The 10,159-nt window shown below is 47.1% G+C and overlaps 2 protein-coding genes across 2 annotated transcripts; both read left to right on the top strand.

Moving 5' to 3' along the window:
• Positions 1 to 2,587: 2,587 nt before the first annotated feature.
• On the top strand, positions 2,588 to 5,706 carry LOC109782450 (protein FAR1-RELATED SEQUENCE 5-like). The gene is made up of 6 exons (XM_020341069.1): positions 2,588 to 2,614; positions 3,498 to 3,647; positions 4,204 to 4,691; positions 4,822 to 5,040; positions 5,133 to 5,203; positions 5,339 to 5,706. The coding sequence occupies exons 1-6, from the start codon at positions 2,588 to 2,590 to the stop codon at positions 5,704 to 5,706; spliced, it is 1,323 nt and encodes a 440-aa protein (XP_020196658.1).
• A 2,550-nt stretch (positions 5,707 to 8,256) lies between these two features.
• On the top strand, positions 8,257 to 9,813 carry LOC141040900 (uncharacterized). The gene is made up of 2 exons (XM_073507015.1): positions 8,257 to 8,546; positions 9,510 to 9,813. The coding sequence occupies exons 1-2, from the start codon at positions 8,257 to 8,259 to the stop codon at positions 9,811 to 9,813; spliced, it is 594 nt and encodes a 197-aa protein (XP_073363116.1).
• Positions 9,814 to 10,159: the final 346 nt, after the last annotated feature.

Here is a 10,159-nt window from a genome sequence, read left to right on the forward strand (position 1 = left end):
TGGAGCTATCCTCTAATGACGGCGGAGTGGCTGAGCGATGATGACGGACCGGTGCCATTGGCGATTGTGGGAGAAGCAGACGAGATAAGCTACAGGGAGGAAGGGGAAAATGTGACGCAAGACTCGCCGGCCGTGAGGGTTTTTATAGTAGGCCGGTAAGCATTGGGATTTTGGGGGATTTCACCGAGTCGGGCGGGAAGCTTGCGCGGGAACCTGCGAGGTTGCACGGGAACGGGCTCACCGACGATTCATTGGCGCCACCGTTTGGCCAAAAGAATGCCCCCGTGCGCTGCGCAAGTTTGCGCTTTAAGCCGTCTGCGGCAGCGGGGTGACAAGACGTGCGAGAGGAGGACGAGAGGACACGTACACATACAGTTAATAAAAAAAACGTTTGCGATTTAATTACCTACTATACCCCCGTCCTGGTTTATAAGTAGGATTTAACTAATAAAATACGAATGCATGTCGCCAAAGATTATATCGTTGGAGTCGTATTTGAACATAGTTTACAGCTATACAATTTTTGTAACATGCATTAACACTTTTTTGGTTAAATTTAAGGTTATATACCAGCAAGCGTTTGCCCGCAACACACACAGCTTATTCCATCACAAACAGCTTGGATGGATCAACTGTATGCCACGTATTGCACACACAACTCTAATCTGATTCGTGCTTCATGTCTCCGACATCGCTCGCACAGTTCGTCTTATTTGCCACGTATCACTGTGCCGTCCTCTGCTCGCGTCCATCGGCAAGCTCTACTCGCCGTTAGGCGCCGCAGCGCGCTGTGCTTGCCGTTAGGCACCGCGGTGCGCTCTGTCACGTGCGTTGGCGCGCTCTGCTCGCGTCCGTCGGCGCGCTCAGCTTGTGGACAAAATTTCCTTGCGCGTTCAACTTTAAGATTATATATATATATGGTTGATCGCCGTTGAGGCGACCGCGGAGCGCTTTGCTCGTGTCCCTCCACGCGCGCTCTGCCAGCGGTTGGGCGTGCGCACGATCACGTCGAGGGCCCCATATGCATGCGGTTGCGCCGCGCGCGTTGCCACGCGATGCAGTTACGTGCGGCACGATGGAGTTACGTGCTGCAAATTAGAACTGCCATCAGGGCCTGCCGATATTCCTGGCCGTCCGGCTTCCCCTTTATTACCCGCGGCCATTATAACCTTAGTCTCTTCAACCTTTCGATCGCGCCCCTCAACACAACAAGCACACCCACGAGGACACATAGAGAGGGGATGTCCAGCGGCGACCGGCCGTGGTGGACGACTACATCAACAGCGTTGAGCAGTTGCTTGCCGGAGACAAGTACAAGGTGGTCGGCATCGACCTCTAGTACAGCGCCGGTCGTCCCGGCATAGATTAGAAGGTTGCCGTGGCCCAGTTGTGCGTGCGCCATCATGTCCTCATCTACCACTACTCCATGGCCACAGAGCCTTGCGATTGTTTCAACAGGTTTGTCAACAGCACTGACTACAAGTTCACCACGGTGGAAACCACCAACGATGTAAAAGCGCTCAGTGTTACGGGCTTGGCCTACAAGAACCTTGTCGAAATCCATAACCACTACAGGGTCTGGGGTAGCACGAAGAATGACTCCCTGGTCAAACTCGCCTCGGCCATCATCGACCCCTACTACGAAAAGATGAAGCAGGATGCCCAGAGAACAAGTCCCGTATCCTGGCACGGGGTCTGCATGCGGCAACTGGATGAACCTCACCTCAGGTTTGCGGCCAAGAGCGTGTACACATGCTACGAGATGCACAGGCAGATCGTTGACATGAGGAAGTGCTTCGTTACCCAAATCGACGAGCCCTGATCGAGCCACAAGCAGAGCAAGCGTCACAAGAAGTAGATGATGATCAGATGATCGTTTATGCTAGTTAATCATGCATGTAATATATAGTTTACTTTATTGGTGTGCGGAAATGTCTTGTGTGTAGTAGCCACCTATGTAATTATGCATGTAATAGTTTACTTTGGTGTGTGCGAATTCCATGGTTGTAGTAGCCACATATATATAGGGCTGGACAATTCTGTTACCCATAACAGAATATTATTCGGTTACCCCTCGGCCCTATATAGGCGCGACGCGCAGACCACCGTAGAATCCCCCCGACCCAGCCCGAACCCAACCTGCCTTCTTTCGCCGGAGGCAGCCATCGTGGGCGAGCGAGCGACAGCGATAGCCGGAGTGAGGGAGCCCACGACGCCGTGACTGGCCAGCGATGGATCCGCCGCGGCCATCCCTTCCTTGGTGACGGATCCAACGACGGGGCCGTGATCCCCGCCTCCTGCCTCCCTCCGTCGCCGGGGCTCCTTCGCCGGGCCCGTGGTCCCTGCCTCCTGCCTCCCTCCATCGCCGGGGCTCCTTCGCCGGGCCCATAGTCCCCGCCTCCTGCCTCCCTCCGTCGCCGGGGCTCCTTCACCGGGCCCGTGGTCCTCACATCCTGCCTCCCTCTGTCGCCGGGGCTCCTTCGCCGGACCCGTGGTCCTCGCAAGCCGCTGCCTTCCCGGACCTCGTCGTCAGACGTCCACCACAAGCAGCAGCGTCGTCGTCTCCCCAAGCTCCTTGCCTGCATCAATGGCGCCGCCTCCCAAGAACATGCGAGTACGCAGCCCACGAAAGGAAGAAGAAGTCAGATCCAAAAACATGCCAATGGAGGTGATGTCTGCTTCCCACCCTAATTTTCCTCAAAAATTGAATCAGTTTATCAGTCCTGCTATGAAGAAGATTCAGTTTAAAAAATGCACACACTATGCTCTGCCTACATGTTGCACTATCAGATTCATCAGTACTACATGTTCCTATGATGCAGAACCTGATAGTACATCGCAAATGCTTGCATCAGTTCATTACACCCCTGCCACCTGAGACACAATTTGGATGTCGAGGTTACTGTCAGTACCTCTAATATGCTAGCTTCAGTTCAAGCCAATAAAACATAAACTTATGCATCAGTCCAAGTAGCTACTAGGCTTTATATAAGGTTCAGCTACCACTACAAGTTGAATGATTTTATTTCTAACAGTACATGCCGTGTAGTTGCGTCAGTTCGAACTAGTGAAAGAATGTTGTTGAAAAAAATATACACTTGTTACACAGTAAGTTCAATGATACATAAACTAGGAGTACTTCTAGTGTAGTTGCATAAGTTATAGATGAACAAAAGAGAAGACATGCATCAGTTTTATATATATGCATATCCATACATCTATGAAGTTCAATGTTCAATTTGCAAGTAGTGCACCAAATGTTTATGCATCAGTTATGTGCTAAAAATCAGTACATCAGTTGTTCAGTCTTGAACATGTACGTTCATCAGTTCGACTGGAAACTAAACCAGATACAAAACAGAGAACAAAGTTTAATAACGACCAGCGATGCAAGTTCAACTTGTACATTGCCTTCAGTGCATGACATGTTACCCATAGCATGTATATGAGAAAAATGCAGAAAAGATTAATCCCAAAATTGTTGAATGTCATTGCAGAAGCATGCAAGGCGGCACACGCAGCGAGAGTTTGATGAGCCAAGAAGATATGGGGCACCGCCTGGTTGGGTAACACCAGAAATAGCACCTGGATACTTCAACAATACAGGCAGATTTCAAGCAACACCAGAATCATCAGAAGCACGACAGGTTCTTCTATGCAGCAAACACCAATATCTGGGAATACAAGCTTTGCCACTGATGGGTTGCAACAAGGTCAACAATTTCCCCAACGACAAATGTTTTCCTTCCCTAGTGCATGCAGAAAGGCAAGGACACACATGCTTCCACCAGTCGCTCCATCTTCATCAATCATCCGTGCTGCAAAAGCGGCTGCGACGGGAAGACCAAGCCGAAGAAAACAGAAATTTTGGCCACTCTAGCAGGATGCAAAGTACAAGATATGAGCCATATAGACAGGAGCAACCTCACAACGAATCTGAGGGGCGACAGCCGTACAATGAGAGACGGAGACCTTCGTCAACATTGCTTCCTCCAAGAGATGCATTGCTGCATGTGCCAAGGGTGACACCACCCGTGCCCATACACCAGGGTGAACAACAAACACCTGAGGTAGCACAGAGCTATACACATGTAAGTATCCATTCAGAAAAAAACATACAAGCACAGTCCATACCATGGTAGTCTGACCACCCCATCTAACATTTTCATAACTGCGTTTTTGTTTGCTCACTGTTGCGTGCAGCCACCTAACATTGAAGCTTACGTTCTGCCAAGGCTAGAGATGCGCTCTTTCCAAGAAGCAAAGAACTTCTACAACGTCTATGCAAAGCACGCGGGTTTTGCTGTCAGGGAAGGCCCCAAGTTTAAGACCAGAGCCTACCTTTATTGCACGTGCTATGGAGTCTATGAATCGAAGGTGTCAGGAGCAAATAGACAGCGGAACAAGACGACAGCCAGGACTAACTACGGGGCTAAAATGAGGCTGAAGAGGGAAAAGGATGGAACATTTGTCGTAAAAGAGATAGTCTGGGAACACAACCACAGGCTACAGCTCACTCCGCAAATGCTTGTCTTCTTGCACTCCCACAAAAACTTTGACAAAAAAATCTTGGAGTACGTCAAGTACCTGCAGTTCAAAGGCATCGAACACGCGCAAATCATGAGCATACTGGGCGGTGATGACCCCGGTAGCTACTTCCTCGAAATGAATGCCAAAGACCTGATTAACCTGTAAGTACAAACTTGTTCTCCTCCCATAAACCGCCTCCGTCTTTTTTCCTCTGTCAGTACAAACATATTACGCAACGCATGACCTGACGCCAGTTCAACATGCATTTTTAAATGAACTTTTAATATGCAGCAAAGCAAAGAATTCAAGGATTGATGATGTGGACGATGTCCTAAATACTATCAACTTCTTTAGGGAGATGAAAGCTATAAACAGGGAATTCTTCTGTGACATGCAACTGGATGAGTCCGACAGAGTTAAGAACATATTCTGGGCGAACACAAGCTGTCGAGGGGCCTATCAGGACTTTGGTGACTGCATAACATTTGACACCACATATAAGACCAACAAGTACCATATGCCACTTGGGGTGTTTGTCGGTACTAACAACCACTTACAGACTACATTCTTTGGTTTCGCCCTGATAAGAGATGAGGATGCAGATTCATTCAGATGGCTGTTCAAGACATTTTTAAGGTGCATGAGAGGAAGGCTCCTACATGCATCCTCACAGGTACAACCGCCAAAACCACCCCCAACCACCACCCCCCCAAAAGGAAAATAACACAGTAAAAATGTTGTGTCAGTTCTATTGTTATATATGCACCACCATCTGCTGACCACTCCATGTCTCTTTTCTCATTACCAGACCAGTGCCTGGCAATGGCTTTGGTGATCCCAGATGCTTTTGGGAACACGGTACACAAGCTGTGCCGCTGGCACATTATGAAGAAGTACAGGGAACACCTCGCATACCTGTACTACCTCCACGAAGACTTTAAGGATGAATTCACATCAATCCTCAACTGGCCCCTCATGCCAACTGAGTTTGAGGCTGCCTGGAAAAGACTCATGGATAAGTACAACCTCCATGATGATGCCACGATGGTGGCCATGTGGAAGGAGCGTGAGAGATGGATATCAGCCTACTTCAAAGAAATTTTCTGCGCCAAAATGACATCCACACAACGAAGTGAGAGCAATGAACTATGTGCTCAAGAAGAACTTCGTAAGTAAGAGACAAAACCTACACTGGTTTGTCAGCCAGGTAAACTCCTGCGTCAAAACAAGGAGGCAAACAGAGAACTAGGAGACAATGGGTAACTGGGTATAGCTCTATCACCTGTCGTAAGACAAAAATAACATGCTTACTAAAGTAAAACATTATTAGTTAGACAATTTTTTGCTGTGAGAAAACTAATAATTTGGTCATCATTCTTGCATGTGCAGAAGGAACAAAACACGCTGACCTTCTATGAGTTTGACACCCAGATGGCAAAGGTTTACTCACGAGCCACAGCAAGATCAGAAATAGGCTAAAACTAAGCACACTCTTCACGGCGACAGAGATGGAAGAGCCCACAAAGTACCTCGTGCGCTACAACAACCCGCAAAAACTGTCTGTGTGGGCTCAGCACGCGTTCCAGGTGGTTGCAGACCCCGTGGGAGAAACATATGAGTGCGAGTGCAGGCTATGGGACCACACAGGTGAGGACTAAAAAAAGATGTTACATACTGTACTACTTTTTTTTGCAAAGTTTTTGCTCGAATGAAATGACAAAAAACATGCACCTCTTCCAAAAAAATACAGGTCTTTTCTGCGTGCATGTCCTGTGCATGATGCAGACAATTAAGGCTGCCAGCGTTCCAGAGAAATACATCCTCAGGAGATACACCAAACGCCCGAACATCCAACCAACATCAATAGAAATGATTTGAGGACAGTAGCGTCAAACCAGGCATCCCAATACTGCATTGAAAGCTCACTGCTGACGCTGAACATGAGGGTGCACAAAAAAATCTTGAGAAGGCAAGAGCAAATGGTGAGGTCATGGGTCGTCATGGACAAACTTGAACAAGAACTCGACGCCATGCATTCTACTGAAAATGGAGGTGACGCGGACAATGAAGCCATTGAGCAGGATATTGCTACAATGTTATCCGAGATGAACCATCTGGGAGCTATTGACCCGTTTGACAACGAGGAAGAGGAGCAACAACAACCAGAGCTTGCCCATGTGCACACTCAAGAGCACCAACATGCTCACATGCAAGATCATGAGCTTGATGGTGCTGTAGGCGAACGACATGACAACAGGACATCCTACCAGCAGTAGCAGGAAAGGGTGATTAAACCACCCATATTCTCAAACACAAAGGGGAGGAAGAGTAGGACGCAAGCAGCGAAAGCAGCAGCCAAAAAGCCGCCACGCCCCATCAAGCGCGTGGAATTTGGCCCGGACGGCAAACCTCTCAAGATAAGGGCATGCGAATTCTGCAACATCGTGAGCAACCATAATTACCGCACATGCCCACTGTCAACAAGCAAACGCTGCACAAGGAAATTGGAGCTGCCCAGGTTTCTACCAATGGACACGACACACGTAACAGCTACACTTGCCGCAAGTGTGGGGGAACTGACGGACATAATGCCCGCACGTGCAAAGTGGGCAAGGAGGTCAGTGGCGCTGAACAGAAACATGGCAAGGTACAAAGTTCCAAAAAATCAAAAGAAGAGGATGAAGAAGAAGAGTTTGACGAGAATGACGACCAGTCAGACAAAGACAACGAAGATGACAGTATCGGGGACGAGGAAACTGAAACTGACGATGAAGCTGCCAAGGCTCAACCAGGAAAGGGCGTCGGCAAGGGACAACATTCGGGCCAGTTAGGAGGAGCTCAAGACTGAACAATCCATAGTGCTTATGCTGCTGCGTCAACTGAAAAATAAGCTTGTAGTCTCAGTTGCCTCAGTACACAATGAGGAAACATTTTAGAAACACTGTCGTTACCAAAACTTATCTAGCTTTATCGTCGATTTCTCGATCAGTACTATAGTTAAGATATAATTTCTGATTTGTGCCCGCTGGACCAGTGACATTATTATGTAAACCATTTGATAATCCTTTTGAATGCAGTCACAAATATATTTGAAAAAACTTATCTGGATTTATCTGACGCAAACACTACTGTCAACCAGTAACCCAGCAAAAAAATGTTAAGGAAAATCTAAACCCTCACACACATCAGTACTGATATTTCTCACTCGTCAGTAGAAGGCAGAGTAACCAAACAGTTCAATCACCAGTCCAAGTACCCACAGTAGAGAAGTACAAACCTCCATCATCACCAACCCTGACACGTGCAAGTGGGATAAGTAGCTGATAAGTACAGCTTGACAAGACGGATCAGTGCGACAGTAAAATGACATCGTCACCGACCCTGAGACGAGCAAGTGGGATAAAGCAACTGATAAGTACAGCTTGACAAGACTACTCAGTTCGACTAGATTAATACCCTGGCAAAGAAATTGGCTTGGACGGTTAGTTCTTCCAGGCCACCGCCCGCGCCACCCACTGGGCGGTTGCCACAAGGGAGTGCAAACGGCGACCCCACGACCACTACCACCACGTCCCCGACGAACCGCCTCCCCCGCGCACTCAAAGAAGCCCCAAAAATCGACTCCATCTCTGCCTCATTCACAGAACCACCATTGCCGCTTCCATCTCCACTGCACACAAACCCGAAACTTCTCTCTCACAAGCCCACAGTCCCCGGAGGAAGGCGATGGCGGAGGAACCGTCTGCCAAGCGTCATCATGGCGAGCCGTCGGACAAGAGCAGCAACCTCGTCGACGTTCACGTCCCCGACGAGAAGCGCGAGTACACCGAAACCCTCACAGGGGTTGAGCTCCACGACAAAGAGACGCTGGAGATCGTCTGCACCAGCGAACCAGACAAGGCCGACGAGGTGATCTCCAGGCTCTGGAGGAAGCTTGGCGGCATGCGTCGTAGGATCGTCGGCGTTGGTGTGCACTACACCAGCGAAGATGAACCTCCCCAGATGGCAGCAGTCCTGTAGTTGTGCGTCGAGGAACTCTGCTTGGTGTACCATATCACAGCGGCCACAAAATGGTAACCCATACTACTGTTCATTCATCGGTTGTACTAGTACTGCTCCCCAAAAAATTCCATTAAACTTTTCCCAACTAGATGAACTACTATAGTTTGTGAAGTGGATGCATGAGTACATGTTTCTCAAGTTACATGCATTTCTGAAATTGTGAAGTGGATTGTTTCACTAGATTAGCATATGAAATTATTGCACTATATTAGCATCTGAAAGATGTTTCACCAAATTAATTTCTGAACTTGATGTACTAGCATAGATTCTGATCTTGATGCACTAGTATAGTTTATAGAATTGATGTATTAAAAGATGTTTGGTGAAGCGGTATAGGTCCATATCTTGATGCACATGTTTGTCAAATTAATTTCTGAACTTGATATAGAATTCATGCACAAAGATGTATCAAGCACTGGTATAGGTCTTTTATTCAACAAAAAAGAAAACTGCATTTGCCCTGTTTGGTTCATCTGTTTAATTAGTACAGTATCCTGAAACTTTCATCAAACTTGTTTCCCAACTAGACGTACTAGTGTGATTTGTGAAAGTGGATGAACTACTGCATTTTCTCAAGTAGATAAATGTTTTTTTGAACCTGATGCACTGGATTACTATTTGGAAAATCTTGCAGAAGATTAATTTCTGAAGTTGATGTACTAGTGTAGTTTCTGATCTTGATCCGATAGTGTAGTTTATGTACTCGATGTATTAAAAAGATGTTTTTGAACTTGATGTAGTGAAGTATTCTCTGAATTTGGTCTAACTTTGTTTACTAGTTTTTGAAGTACATTCATCCATTATTTATGCTACATAAACATCTACTTCATGGATTCATCGCTTGTAAAACAAAACAAAAATGAATAATTCAAACATCAAAAGTAATGCTAATTTTCAAAATGTCTCTCCCCTTGCAGGCCCAAGCGCCTGAACAACATGCTGCAGCATGAGAGCTTGTTCACATCTACCGGTTTCAGCATTGAAAGCGACAAAGAGAAGCTGAAGATGTACGATTTGGAGATCAACCCCAACAAGTTCATCGACATTCAGCGCAAGTGGAGAGTTCCATACACCGGAAAAGAGTACGACTCCTTGACTGATGTTGCAGCCAGCGTCATCAACCCATTCTACAAAGGCATGAAGAAGAACATCGACACGCGGGAAGACCACAAACTGTGGGGGATCAGCCCGCTGCCAGACAACCTCATCGAGTACGCATGAGTAGATGCGTACGCCGCGTACAAGTCATGGAACATGATCGACTACATCACAGATGGTTGGGAATTTGCAAAAGAGCGGGAGGCTGAGAAATTCTACGACCACCCCTATTGCCCCTTTTAGGGATCAAGATACATCAGAGCCTGCCTTCGTTTTCCTTCCGCTTGTGCTTGCCTTTTATCTTGTTGTTTCAAATTAGTAGTTTGCTCTTGTTGGGTTGAACCAGTATGATTATGTCGTGCTTGTCATGGTTGAACAAGTTTACTTATGTCATCAAGTACAATGTTTTTCTTATCTCATTATATAAGTTTGGTAGCTTCGTATGTTGTTAATCCATCATTTCAAATTC

This window comes from Aegilops tauschii, chromosome 2, assembly GCF_002575655.3.
Source record: "Aegilops tauschii subsp. strangulata cultivar AL8/78 chromosome 2, Aet v6.0, whole genome shotgun sequence".
Taxonomy (NCBI): Eukaryota; Viridiplantae; Streptophyta; class Magnoliopsida; order Poales; family Poaceae; genus Aegilops; species Aegilops tauschii.